The sequence below is a fragment of the Mytilus trossulus genome, chromosome 6 (assembly GCF_036588685.1).
Source record: "Mytilus trossulus isolate FHL-02 chromosome 6, PNRI_Mtr1.1.1.hap1, whole genome shotgun sequence".
NCBI lineage: Eukaryota > Metazoa > Mollusca > Bivalvia > Mytilida > Mytilidae > Mytilus > Mytilus trossulus.
Genome location: NC_086378.1, coordinates 24,751,573 through 24,767,330, shown reverse-complemented (window position 1 = coordinate 24,767,330; position 15,758 = coordinate 24,751,573). Strand labels below are relative to the sequence as shown.

The 15,758-nt window shown below is 30.8% G+C and overlaps 2 protein-coding genes across 3 annotated transcripts in view; one reads left to right on the top strand and one right to left on the bottom strand.

Moving 5' to 3' along the window:
- Positions 1–1,114: 1,114 nt before the first annotated feature.
- LOC134720975 (uncharacterized) lies at positions 1,115–7,471 on the bottom strand. Its single transcript, XM_063583604.1, has one exon. It carries the CDS (start codon positions 7,344–7,346, stop codon positions 6,126–6,128), a length of 1,221 nt encoding a protein of 406 aa, XP_063439674.1. The 5' UTR covers positions 7,347–7,471; the 3' UTR covers positions 1,115–6,125.
- A 180-nt stretch (positions 7,472–7,651) lies between these two features.
- LOC134720974 (G patch domain-containing protein 1-like) overlaps positions 7,652–15,758 on the top strand; it is a 39,536-nt gene continuing 31,429 nt past the window's right edge. For both annotated transcript variants that reach the window (XM_063583603.1, XM_063583602.1), the window contains exons 1-4: positions 7,652–7,759; positions 12,510–12,641; positions 14,931–15,016; positions 15,159–15,319. In XM_063583603.1, the coding sequence (XP_063439673.1) occupies positions 7,696–7,759; positions 12,510–12,641; positions 14,931–15,016; positions 15,159–15,319 (443 nt within the window). In that variant the 5' untranslated portion in view covers positions 7,652–7,695. The remainder of the gene's footprint in view (positions 7,760–12,509; positions 12,642–14,930; positions 15,017–15,158; positions 15,320–15,758) is intronic.

Below are 15,758 nucleotides of genomic sequence, written 5' to 3'. Positions count from 1 at the left end.
TTTTGCGGTCGTATAAAAACCAATGAACCATGAGAATGAGGTCAAGGTCAGATGAACCATACCAAGCAGACATGTACAGCTAACAATGCTTCCATATAACAAATATAGTTGACCTATTACTTATAGTTTAAGAAAAATAGACCAAAACACAAAAACTTAACACTGAGCAATGAACCGTGAAAATGAGGTCGAGGTCAAAAACACCTGTGCGACTGACATATAGATCATAAAATATTTCCATACACCAAATATAGTTGACCTATAGCATATAGTATTAGATAAAAAGACCAAAACTCAAAAACTTAACTTTGACCATTCAACCATGAAAATGAGGTCAAGGTCAGATGACATCTGCCCGCTAGACATGTACACCATACAATCATTCCATACAACAAATATAGTAGATCTATTGCATAAAGTACGAGAAAAATAGACCAAAACACAAAAACTTAACACTGAGCAATGAACCATGAAAATGAGGTTGAGGTCAAAAACACCTGCGCGACTGACATATAGATCATAAAATATTTCCATACACCAAATATAGTTGACCTATAGCATATAGTATTAGATAAAAAGACCAAAACTCAAAAACTTAACTTTGACCATTCAACCATGAAAATGAGGTCAAGGTCAGATGACATCTCCCCGCTAGACATGTACACCATACAATCATTCCATACAACAAATATAGTAGATCTATTGCATAAAGTATGAGAAAAATAGACCAAAACACAAAAACTGAACTATAACCACTGAACCATGAAAATGAGGTCAAGGTCAGATAACATCTGCCAGTTGAACATGTACCCCTTACAGTCCTTCCATACACCGAATATACTAGCCCTATTGCTTATAGTATCCGAGGTATGGACTTGACCACCAAAACTTAACCTTGTTCACTGATCCATGAAATGAGGTCAAGGTCAAGTGAAAACTGTCTGACAGGCATGAGGACCTTGCAAGGTACGCACATACCAAATATAATTATCCTATTACTTATAATAAGAAAGACTGAAATCTAGTTTAAGCCTAGAAATTAGTTTTATCTTTCAAATCATCTACCATTTGATAACAGGATATATGAATATAAATTGAAGAAAAACACATTGGAAACTGTTTTATATATATTTTAATGTAAAAGTCTTTGACTTGCAAAATGATCAACAAATACATGGTATATTAATTTCCTAGAGAGTTCAATAATGAAGCTATGATGAATTTGTTCTTTTTAAAGACAAAGACATGAAATGAAATGATTTATGCCCAATGAAATGCGAATTTTATGTTATAAACATATTATCACTCTTAAATTTTATGTAAAAACTTCAAAACAAAAAAAAGGTTGAATAATATTATCATCTATTATGACAAGTTACATAATTCCATCATTCTCATTGTATTCAGTCTTCATGCTAGGCATCAAGCCCTTTTACCCATATAAGAATTTCTACAATAGACCAAGAGAATCTTTACAAAACTTAACACTTGGGTCTGTGACTGCACACCTTTCAATTTATATACCCTATCATTCTTACTTTTTGGTATATAAATGAAAAGCTGTTAATATTTTTTTTTTTTTTTACACAATTTATTAGAAAATTGATTTCCAACATGTCCAACAAAAATTCCTTGAAAAAATGTTTGATGGTGTATTAAAATTTGTCCTTCTTGACATTCATGTTATCTTTTTGATAGTGACACAAAATAAATGTATCAGCTAATTAAAAATGTCATAACTAAACCAATACTGATAATCTGTGGTTTATTTTTCGGGCTGATAAATGTTATACATTTTAACCAGTCATTAATCATAGAATTATTTTTTTACATTACAATTATATTGTAGAGCAAAAATTATCTTCTGTATAGAAAAGTTAAGATATTATCTAATCTTGATTTGACTTATTTTCATTGGCTGTCATTTTGAAGGGTTAATGGTTTTTATTTGACTAACCAAATTGAAACATAAGATACAATTAGAAAATTTCAAATTGTTAAGAAAACAACTTTTTTATACATCTTTCCGCCAGAATACATGTAGCAAATCTGATTTATAAATGTTTTTGTGCACAATTACCTCCATTATGGAGACCAAAAAAAGGGCAGTAACTCTTGCTCAAATTGTGTGAATTGAGACCTATCTTTACATAAATGACTTCTCATAAAGACGTCCATAATAGTAACAAAAGGGCAGTAACTCTTGCTTAAATTGTGTCAATTGAGACCTATCTATTCATAAAAGATTATTAAATTTCTACTTGATCATATTAATATTATCAAATAACATGTATAACAACCTGATATACACACAAGTTATCATTGCACAAGTTTTGTGATTATTTTAAAAATTATAATCAGAACGTTTGTTTAAAATTAAAACATTTTGTATAATGAAACAACCTAATATGTATATTGCACATGTTGTCGCTAATGTCCTAGAAATATTATATTCTAAAAAATTACATCATTATCTTGAAACATACCTCTCTTATCATAACCATTTGGTCATACATGTATTTGAGCAGACAAATGTTCCTGAGAAAGGAAACTTAAATAAAAAAGTTTTTATTACCATACCTGTTTACCCTCCCAATTGAAAGGGGAGGCTCCCGTTAAAGTAGTTGAATTTAATTTCAAAACCTACGTTTCCTCATACATGTATGTAAATTTTTTGAATCTAGTAAAATTTTATAAGCTTTTTGATAATAATTGTAAATTGACATATCTTTTTTTTTTAAATACAGATTAATTAGACCTTTAAATTTTAATTCTTAATGTCTTGTTCAATTAATTTTTTTATTGTGTTAAATGTATTCTCCTTAAATCATAATAATTCCACTTTATGTTGTTTAATAAATGCATTTGACCAAAAATGAGATTTTCAAATAAAAACCTCCAAAACCAAATATCAAGAATGTAGGTTATCTCCCCTTTTAGCACTTCAGGATAGTTATAACAGGTATATGATGATAATACAATTCCGCTAGAGAGCTAGACAAAATGGTACTAGCATTTAAAAATGTCGTACAAAAACATCAGCACTTATGTGAATATTTATACATGTAGATATATATATTTCATTCAAGATCACTTTAAAACAATTTCAACGTTGGGTTTAACATTATAACATATATAAAGATAGCACTAACTTTCAAAATTGACTTGAAACAAAAGTAAATTTCTAACATTTACATGATTTATATAAGTAGTTACTCACGTAATATGTACTAAGATTCCAACAGATAGTATTCTTTCTTAAAAGTTTAAACCTATTTTAACAATGTACTACATGTACATATATATCAAAGATCCATCATTTTAGGAATAATTAAAATAAAAAAAGAATATGTAGACATGTTTATAGATGATTTACATGTATGAAAAAAAAATAATGCACGAACTAACATTAAATTCAAAATTACTGACATCAATCATAAATTGATGGTTCCAAATTAAAAAGTTAACAAACAGGCAAGTACATATGTATGCTACATGTACATGTACAATTAAAAACAATCTTTCATCTTGAAAAGCATTGCCAAGAAAATAAATCAAGAGTTTTATATAAGAAAATACAAAATCTTCCCCCAAAGTTTTTTTTACTAACATGTATACATGACCTACTTTTAGTCACATTTATACATGTAGGTTCAAAATCATAGCACAAGTATGAGATTCATATACATTTGTAGAAGTGCGTTAAATATTATTTATCTCATTTTCAGCTTAAAATTATACCAGTCTTCCAATAGTTAAGACTACAATGTACAGTTTGTATTTAGTCCAGAACCAAATGTTGCTAATCCATTTGAATTACGTTTACCCTCTCCAGGAAATTACAATGTAAGATGGATGACGTACACATATGACAATATTGTTTCAATATGTCAAACTTAAGCATAAAACATAATATTTCCCACTAAAATGTGGTTGTTCATTTTAAAAACAATAAACATTTTGATCATAAATAAATGCATTTCCAAATTCAACAGTCTCAAGATGTCTTTACAAAAACAAATTGCATGTACGTCATGTGCAAAACCACAGGTTGTAGATCTAGAATTGGTAACCTTATTCGACAGAAAAACGTTTTCTTGAAAATAACTAGTGAATTTTTAAATTCATAGTAATATTTTAAACTATTACTTAATAAACAAAGCTAAGGTGCTTGAAATGCCCATTTGACTATCAAAATGAAAAAGTATAAATTTTAAATGTAGGGATACCGATTAATTCAATTAAGATTTATATAAACTGCTATAGCTAGTTACATGTACATGTAGTTCACAATTCCAAATGTTCAAAAATAATTGTTCTTTATATACTTAACCAACTACTTCATAAACATGATAAAATTGATAAAAGAAAATAGTTTTGAAATTTACAGATGGGAATTCCTTTTAATTCTTGGACTATTGGTATACATATGTACAGTAAATTAGGTTTAATGAATTAGAAAATGTATTCTACTGAAAAGACATACACTCAATCATTGATGTACTGGTATAGTACACTTCTAAGAAAACAAATAGCAATGAATATATAGAAATTTGTGAATCAACTATAATCATTGGTTCAGTTTCTATCAAAAATAAATTGGGGAAAACTTTTAAAAAAAAATTTTAAAAAAATTGTTAGGCACATGAAATTGTCTGTCAAATGTCGGTCTGATTAAACTCATTCCCTTTCTTTTCTAATGAAAGAACATGTACATTTGTATTCAACATGTTTAACATAAAATATTATATATTTAGCCTTAAAAAAATTGAATAGTTTACAAAATCAGATGCAAATTGTCCCTATAACAAATGTACATGTGCTTTAATTTGCATTGTACATGTACATGTTACTGATGTACAATGTACATGTATACACTGATTACATGTACATGTATGCATATATATATATGCACATTTTAACAAACACCTTTTCCTTAAGGACAACAAAAATTCACAGCTATCTATCATGTCTATATGTAAAAATATTTTTAAGTGCAAAGCTATTCTTTTTTAATTTATCAAAAAAATTGGTTATTTTTTGTAAGATATAACAATTTTACACCAAAAGGAACACTTTTAACATGAATTACTAACATAAAAAATATAATAATGCAATTCACTAAGACACACTTGGTAAAAAGTATACACAGTATTACATGCACTTGTGAGATGATATACATGATGTACATGTATGTAGGTTTCTAAAAATTATAATGTACATGTCGAGTTACATAATCTCTAAATCTGACTCAATTTATTACCTGTAACAATGTTTTACCTGTTACATATTTTTTACCATGTTTAAAGCCAAGTATTGCCATATCGCATGATTGCAGATATGTGAAAAAAAATGGTACATTAAACATGTTAAAAAACTTTATGTCCCCATCAAGTCATGGAACGCTCACTAATTCAGTTTATGCAGATCTACCCTACACATGTATATAAAATAAAGAGATGGCATGACTGCCAATGACCAGTCCAAAGGACATGGAATTAGCAACTGTAGATCAATTTCTTTATGTTTATTAATATTGTTTGTCTCATCTATTAAGCCTACCGGTACACATGTACTTAATTTATAAGTGGTATTTTTCTGAGTTGGTTGGCAAAAAGTTCTGACAATGACATAAAACCATCTACATGTATATGGTCGTTCTGTTGGTTTTTTATTTGATGTCAGAGTAAATGAAAGTTTGCAGTAATACATTTTAATATATATATACACATAAAATGTGTATTTGTTTGTTGTTTTTCTACTAAGAGATTGTTGACAGTTATTGGTTCAATTTCTGTAACAGTACATGTTTCAAGTATAAATAAAATAACAATGCCCATGATCTTATTATATTACATGTAGAAATTAAATGAAAATTAAAATAGGGTGTTTTGGTTTCACTATGAGCTTGTGGTCATAGCTGCTGCATGTGTTGGTAGTGCTGTAACAAATAGTAACAAAGTGATGGCAAAGAGACGGTTTTCTTATTCATTTCCTTAAGCTTTACTTGTGTACATGTAACTTGTAATTACAATCATGACATTTAAACCTACTCTTGTCTTCAATTTATACATTACAAATAAAAATGAAAATGTTTAATGCATGTACACATGTACATGTTTATATCAATATTGATTTTCCTCAATCCATCCCTTTATCTTTTTCGGCAGTGGTAGTTCTTGAATATGGTCATAACGAGTATATTGACGAATGACAAAACGACACAAATATTGCAATGATCTGACTTGTGTAAACCTTGACACAGGTTTTGTCAGTCTAACCGGGAATGACGGAGCACCAGGGGATCTTGAACGAGAATAACAAAATATTCCAGTCTGAGAATCATTCATTGAATGTTCAATTAAATCAACAATAGAGGGATAACCCTCAGTGTCTGGTTGTGCATAGAAACTAAACATTCCATTACAATGTTCAATTCTTGTATGCCAAGTTCTACCATATGATCTGAAACTTAAACTTAACAAATAGCGCTCATCTGAGCTATCTCTAACAAGAAAAGCACCATCAGGCTGATTTAGTAGTTTATCTTCTGCTTCAACTCTTGTTATAGGACCCCAATACCATCCAAATTTTGAAAGTCTGAACAATTCTTGCGTTAAACTCCAGATTTTAGGACCACCTTCATCATCAAGAATCTCTGGATGGCACAGCAGCTCCTGAGAATTATTTAGTCTTTTTTCAACTGAGACAAAACTGGTCAAGTTGAGACAGTGTCCGTTTGACGAGGCATACACAGAATTTCCTTGCCCACTTTGTTGTACCTCTTGATATGTAATCAGTTTTTCTTTTGAGTGTTTTTCAGGTTTTATATGATCACTTTGCTGAAATCTTGAAATGTCTTTATTACGATAACTAACTTTATCTTTTGTCAATAATGAATTTGAATCTGTATTCACATGATAATCACTAAACTTGTGTAAATTGTTTGAAGATGTGGTCAGATCTAAGCTATCACAACTATGAGATGAGGAATTAGACTTTAATGAAGCATCACAGATTGTTTTTCGACATCTTCCTTTCTTTTTCTTTGAGTTTGAATCACAAATGTTAGGAGCAGTGTAATGAGATTCGGTGTGAGTGTGGTCAGTTTCATCTGTTTTACGCCTAAAATTTAACGTCAATTTTCTTTTAAAACTTTTGAAAAGTCCAAATTTTTCCTTTTTACGCATTGAAGGCTCATCAATCAACGTTCCAGATGGTGCCACATTGTCACTTTCAATTGATGCTGCAACCAGTGTACTGATGGGAGTTTCGCTGTTTTCACCTGATTGTCTTTCGACTCCTTGACTTGACAGTCTCATTCCTTTAAAGGATATCTTCTTCATGTTAACCTATATAGGCAGAACCATTTTTAAATAGCTTACATCACAAATCGTGACAAAACAATAAAAATTCTTATGCAGGTAGTTCATCTCTGGGTGATTCCCAAAATCATTTTTTAATTCGCATGCGCAGTGCTGTGAGGATAAATCTTGACCGCATTTTTGTTAATTCTATTGGATAAAATTAATAAATAATGTAGTAAATATCATTTAAACATCGTTATGTTTTTTAAAAACAAACTCCGAGTCTTATCTTATAATCATAATACTTTTTTTATTCCAAAAAATATTTTATTTGTGATATTTTACTGCGGTAACGTTTAAATGGCAGCCTCCATGAAAAACATAGAAAATGGATTCAGACGAAGAAGAAACATTCATTTGTCTCGGAAACCCAGTGGAACAAATTGATGAAGGTGCTGTACCTAAGAAAAATTCATATGAAATATTTGATCAGTTATATTGCAGGTTGTCAGATTTGTAATCAGCTGGGAGGTGTAGAATAGGAGTCAGAAAACTGAAAAGGGGGCCAAATACGGATAAGACATTTCGGCCACGGAGCCAGTTCGGCCTTGAATGATTCGAATTTGGTTGTTTAGGCCATATACGATCATAGAGCATTTCAGCTATGTAATTAAAATGATTTCAGTCATAATTTACCTGTATATGACTTTCCTTTATTTACCTGTTATAGCATGTTTAGTTTTGAAAACTTTAGCAGGTTGGGGACAACCCTACAGGCACTTGTTTCTATCCATACGAAGGTCGACTATCCATATAAATAGATAGAATTTATATGGATAGAAACAAGTGCCTGTGGACAACCCACCAAATGGGGACCTACATTGTATTCCCCAAATGAGTAACAATCCCTCATTTGAGTAATCATTTCATAATGCTAAAAACTAAATTTTCTAAAAATGGGTCTTTTAAGGTGAAATGGCACAAATATATAGAAAATGGAACAACTTCTCCCAAAGAACTTTATTTTTATTATGGGTTTTAAAAAAGTTGGAAGCCTTGAAAAAAGTCATTTTTTAAAATTTTTCTTGGGCTTGTATCTTCATCTGTAAATCAAGATAAGGATAATCAACTTTTGGAAAAGTTGCTGCATTTTTCATGAATATGTGCCATTTTTGAAAAAACACTCAGTTAATAATATTTTATTTTTTAGCACTACAAAATGATTACTCAAATGAGGGATTGTTACTCATTTGTGGAACACCCTTGCAGAAATAAATCCTGACTTTTTTTTTAATCAGGATATCTCAAGATTATCCTGGGAAATCCTGAAAATATCCTGTAAAGCATTTAAACATTTTTTTAGTGAAAAAGTTAATGGGAGAATTTCAGGAAATTTCAGGACTTTCAAATCAAGCAGCTATAAACTAGGGGAATTCTCAGGATATCTCAAGACTTTAAAAAAAAAAAATAATATAGACCAGGATATGTCAGGACTTTTCCTTCAACATTCATCCAACTTTCAGATACTTTACAAATTCTTTCAGAATAAAAAAATAATTAAAGTCCTGGATGATTCCTGGTATTGAGACTTAAGAAATAATATAATCTATATCACAAATTAAACTAAATAAGAAAGAAAATCTATGGGACTAAAATTAACTGTTGTTTGTTAAAGTAAATATTCACATAACATTATGCATGAAGATAGTGTTTAAGCCAGGATTTGTGTAGGGTGAGAGAATAGTCACAGTGGGAAGAAACTCAAACTATTTTGTCAATCATTTTTGAAATACACATGTTATTAATGACATAATGCAAAGATTAAAATATTAAACATATTTTGACAGTTTACTTATTTACACAGTAACTGTTATTCTTCCTGTTCATGGAAGCATAACGAGGACAGTATTGCAAAGTCATAGATTTTTGCAATAAAAACAGCAGGGTGTCCGAGAAACTCCTATGCTTGTCTGTCATAACAGCTGTTTTACTTCAGAGTAATCTTGGACCACAGGGGCTTGTAACAAGCCACTGTGCTTGGACTAAGCCTAAACAGGTTAAGAACATAATTTAAATGACACATCAATAATAAATTACATTCCGAACTATTTTGGAAGTGTTGAAACACACATAATTTCGTCATTGCCTGATATGCAAAGTGTTTGGTTTTATTTACAGTGCCGGTGGTACATTTATTTTTTTTTTAAACGGTTAACACTGTCACTGCCATGACTGCCGTGACTGGTTTGCTCTTTTGACTCTTCCTTTCCCTAAAGATGTAAATTCTGATTTTCTCCAAGTTCACATATTTGCCTTTCTATTAATTGTCGTCCGGCATATAAAAAACTTAGAAAAATATCAGATCAATGATAGATAGGCCAACGAAAGACATTTCTCAACGTACAATGTAAACAAACCTTGACCTCGTGGTTTTTATCGTACTGAACAGTTCAGCCCTAAAAATACCTTCCAAGTGAGTCCACTTGTTTATACGCATGTACTAAGTGCCGTTTAAACTAAAGATTATTTTTTTTATTATACTTAAACTGAGTTCCCCATTTGGTGGGTTGTCCCCAACCTGTTTAGTATTTGAGAATTTCTGAATATAATGATTTATGATAGCTTGTATGAGTGTTACCAATCAGACTGAACGTAACCATTATGTCAATGGGGGTTACAAAACAAGGTAACTGAATTATGGTGCACATTTTGTGCCTTATATTTCAATAATGAGCAAAATCCATACTGCAGATATAAAAGGCCTAAATGTTGACCTACGCTCCATCATACTTATATGAGGCAACCATTACCTGTAAAAGGGGACAAAGTTTCTAATATGAGGCAGGCATTACCTGTAAATGGGGACGAAGTCTGTTTGAATTATTTTTTTGTTACTAAAATATTTCTTAAAAAAAAGAAACAGAAATACCATAACATTTCCGATTTTGTTACTGTTGCTAAGGATTTTAGTTGTGATGTTATTTAAGTTATGACGTCATATGCAATGTAATCAAAGAAACACTATCATCAGGTAACGTTTTTTATATCAAGGAATTATTAAAAATAAAATTGGTATTGCGTTCCTTCCTATTTGAATTTCATACTAGACTGATAAATATATATTTTACTCAAAGTTTCATACAAAGGAGACCGGAAAAAGGAAGTATATTGTAGATTTCTGGGCAGATGTGGGAATTCAAAACATGTCATCAAAAAAATTGAACGATTTTGAGTTCATTTAATAGTACAATGAAAATTTCGGGAAAATTTTCTGTTTTTTTTATATTGATTTTTCTACTGTTATTGGGGACTTTGTCGCCATATAATTTGTTGTTTTTAATTCAGTCAAAGATTAACTTCAAAATCTGTTAAAAAAGAAACGGAAATACCATAAAGTGTCTGTTTTTGGACAGAAACAACCCCAAGGCCAGACTCACAGTCACTGTGTTTGGCCAAAATGACATACATTTTTGTAATTTAGAATGGTTTCATGGCAGAAACTTCATCGAAAGCGCTAAGAAAACAAACAAAAACATAACTTACATTATTTTAAAGAGAATGGATGAAAGTACTAGCAAAAGTACAGAAAACATATCACAGTTTTAGCATCATTATTCTGATTCTATGGTAGAGTAATTTGACATTTCTCTCCTTTGTTCATGTTGTTTGTGAATTTGTGTATATCCTGATCTCAAGCGTCTCCATGTAAATAATTAAATAATGACTTGAAAATTCCTACAGTTTCCTGTACATTTCCTACTTTTTATTGTATGTCACAATGCTTTTGCAGGCCCGTAGCCAGGAATTTCCAAGAGGGGGGGGGGGGGGGGGGGGGGGGGGTGTTGGGTGTTAGTTGGACTCCCAAAGTCAACTTTAACATTCACAATTCGAACAGAACATTGACTTTAAAAGTGCTTATTTGTTTTCAAGGGGGGGGGGGGGTTTCGTCCGAACCCCCTGGCTACGGGTATGTTTTGTCAATATGTCACAGTAAGATTCTATTATTCAATCGAATAATTTACACCAATTGACCTCAGGTGGACCAATGTTATTCATTCTTGAAAAAACAACTTGAGATACAGTAGATATTTGAATCTGTCATGTGACTTTCATCACCAGTTAACAAAAATGTAGGCTTTGTCATTTCCAACACTTGTTGATCAAACAGATGAAAAAGTTGGTTGCTATTTATATGATTAATGCTCAAAATATTGGGGATATTTAAATCTAAGAAGATGTTCACCCTCCTTTAGTCGTACAGAATCGAGCTAATATAAATTTTACTGATGGAACATAAAATTGAGAATGGAAATGGGGAATGTGTCAAAGAGACAACAATCCGACCATAGAGAAGACAAGAGCAGTAGGTCACCAACAGGTCTAACAATGCAGGAAGAAATTCCCGACCCAGGAGGTGTACTTCAGCTGGCCCCTAAACAAATATATATACTAGTTCAGTGATAATGAACGCCATTATAAACTCAAAATTGTACACACGAAACTAAAATTAAAAATAATACAAGACTAACAAAGGCCAGAGGCTCCTGATAGATTATTTATAGACAACCCTACAGAATGACAATCTTGAAATGCTTTAGACTTAAATAATTCAGGGAAACAGGTGGGCCTTAACTTGTATCTGGTAAATGACATCATAATGTGTAATTTTTTGCAGTGGACAACTTGATTTAAGAAAAAAAAAATTTTGCATTGGTACATTGTATATTCATTAAAAAGGGAAACATGTATGATACATACTTCAAATTTGATTAAAAAAAAAACATATAAAAGGATTATGATTTATAAAAAATATACCTGAAGGTAATATAACTACATATACATTGATATACATCTTTTTTTTTCTGTATGCAGCCAGTAACCTTAGCTATGGCAACTTTTGTCATCAATCGCACAGCTTAGGTGCAAAGGAAAATGTGTGATGAATGAAAAGTTAAACATACAAATATTACATGGAAAGAAAATGGTATTAAATTAAAATATTCTGAAATTTGAAAAATAAATAAACCACAAAGGGATATAGAAAACAATGATAGGGTATTATGTATTTAAGAACATGTTTAACATACTTGCATCTAGCAGGAAAAACTGGTTTTATGGGGGAAAAATTCAAAATATACATTTAGATAGATTGGTAATTACATGTATCTACATAAATGATAAACAAAAATCACTATATTACAGATGCACCATTGAAGAAGCCAGTTTTTGTTGGAGACTTGAAGGTGAAAGATAATAAAGGCAGACAAAGATTCCATGGAGCATTTACTGGAGGATTTTCTGCAGGATATTTTAACTCTGTTGGATCTAAAGATGGTAAAATCAATTTTGGAAACTTTAGATACAACACGTAGATCATGTAGATAAAGATAAGTTGACAAGTGATTTGAAAACAGCAATAAGTTTCAGCTTTTCAGTCATGATGAAAATTAGCAATTTCACAGAATTATTTCAAAGAAAATTTTGTTATAAGCATACTAGGTTTTTACTCATTTAGTCATTACATTTTGAACAGATTCTAGGTGAATTTTAATGTCTATTAATTTATAGTAATGATTATATACTTTTGAATGGTAATTCTGACAGTTAAAAGTAAGGTCATATTAATTCAAGTTGGTTAACATATCAGTGTTCTCGCTAGCCCAAAATAGAAGGGCGCAGCGCCCTTGGTGCCCTCAGCCGCGCCCTGGGTGCCTTCATCCGCGCCCTTCTGCCCTGACGTCTTTTTCCAAAATTCTCTTGTGCCATTTTGGTAAAATTGCCTTTTGTTTCATCAATTTCTGATCTCCAAGTTAATTACATATATATGACACCTGTGTGATTGTCCACAGGTTAATCATGTCATGACAATGATAAAGACTTCAAAGGTTTAATAACTAGGTAATTTAATTAGGGCAATGTATCTTGTTTTCATACATTTGATGAATGTGTCAGCGAGTAGTGTGTTTAGCTTGGGTAGGCATTTTTGATCTCCAAGTCACAATGGAAGAGTGTATAAATGAAGACTTTCATGACTTTAGAATTGAATTTAAGTCATAAAAATAAAACTATGCCTTCACAGAAATGCCTTCTATCTTAACTTGTTAGCGACAAGCACAGTATTTAATTAACGCAACATGTTGGAAATAGATTTTGGAGTTACTTCCCCTGTTTTAGCTTATTACAAATTTGTGCTGTATAAATATTATCTAGAATCAAAAATAAGAATAAATTACCAATTGAATATAAAATAACATTATAATGTTACCTTAAGGTAATTAACTGTCTTTGAACATATTAAAAAAAATATATTTCAATTTCTTTTTGATAATTATACTTTAAGCAATCCATGTTCTAAACATTGCTAAATTAGTAATACACAAAGAAATTGGCCACATGTTGTAATAAAAGCTGTAATTCTTATATAGATGAAACAAATATTCTTTGACACTAGGTACAGTGAAGTTAAGCTATAAAAACAATGTTAATATGTTGATGAAGTTGTACTATATAATTCTTAACTACACAAACAATGAAATACAGACTATAGTTGAAATGCATCTTTATTTTAAAAAAACAACATATACAGTAAAAAAAAAAAAGAGATTCGTTAACTCGTGAAAAGTGCCCTGCCCTCCACTGGCACCCTGCCCCTTTTGATTTCTCGCTGGAGCACTGAATATGAATCATCATACTTGCATGAAGTTTTTTTTTATTTTCCTGAACTTAATATGAAACTTGAACAAATATGTGTCCATTTTACTTTGAATTTCTGTGATTAAGCCTAAGTCATAAAATGAAACTGATAATGAGACGTAGTTTGTCTTTTAACAATAGTGTGTCCCCATATCTTAAAAAGAGCAACAAGACCTGGCCTTACAGTCATGAAACTTTCGAACAAGATTTTTGTACTCAGACTCAAGAATCAACCAATCAAAATACAGGATTTTGTGTTTTGAGCATGATTTTTGTGCTCAGAACACTGAGCAAAGTTTTATGACTTCAACCCCTGTATTAGATGCTGAACTTTAGATGTCTTTGTAAAATTAGAACTACTTTTTGAGAATGAAATCTCTTGTATGCTGTAAATGTAGGATGTAACAGGGTGCTGTTAAATGTTCCCATATAAAGTATTGTGGGGATGCATGCATTTTATTGAGGTCAACATGTATTATAACTAGTTCTTTCTACTTCAAAATGTTTACTGTCTATTGTTCAAAGTGACTTTATGTCTTTGAACTGTATGACATACATGTAGACCTTGTAAAACTATTAGTAGGTAAAATTCCCATAAAAGTAAAAGTACTTAAGCTACTCTTTATACTTTATTGACTATGTTATTAATTTGTTTTGTGTCTCTTTAAATTTTCAAAAACAACATTTTTTACCCCCATTTATATTGTAGTCTTCTTTTAAGTGATCTGAAACCTAATTATTTATCAAAGGTACCAGGATTATAATTTAGTACGCCAGACGCGTGTTTCTTATACATAAGACTCATCAGTGATGCTCATATCAAAACATTTATAAAGCCAAACAAGTACAAAGTTGAAGAGCATTGAGGATCCAAAATTCCAAAAAGTTGTGCCAAATACCTAACAGTTTTGTTTTTTTTTATTTTGAAAGGTTTTGCACCCTCAGAATTTGTATCCAGCAGAGACAAAAAGTATGACTCAATGCGACAGAAACCAGAAGATTTTATGGATGATGAGGTAAATGTTCAATTATTGTCAATGAAGTACATGTAAACACTGTAAATTCAAGGAATGCCCTTAAATTTCAAATTTCAAATTGTAATATTAATTTTTATTGATCAGAGGATTACATGATTTATTAATTTACTATTTGTTATAGGATTTCAATGAACATGGGATAGCTCCAAGAAAACTGGTTACATCAGAGAAATTTTCTACAGAAGAAAGAAGAAAGAGACGTTATGATGAAGGACAGGCCTTAATGACGGGAACTGTCTTTGAAGGAACATCAGCCTTAACAGATTACATTCTACCTGAAAAGTAAGATGCCTGACCAAACATATTCAGTATACAATGATTCATGTAATATATTCTCGCAAAATTATAATTTTCTTAATTGAAAGTAACAAAAAAGTGTCAAGAGTTGATTGAACTTCCTATATCATCAAAAACTATCTTGACCAAAAACTTTAACCTGTATTTGGACAGACGGACGGATGGATGAATAAATGGAAATGCAGACCAAAAACATAATGCCCATAAATGGAGCATAAAAATGCATGAATCAGCTCACTATAGATTTTCCCAATTGTAAGGAGAACTGCAATAAAATATTATATTGATTTACTTCATCCTAAATTCAGCGATATAATTTTGTTGCAAAAATATAATGACAAGCTTATTAAAATGATCACATTTTTAATTTATGAATTATTTTAGAAAATAGTGAAATAACAAAAATACTGACACTCAAGGAAAA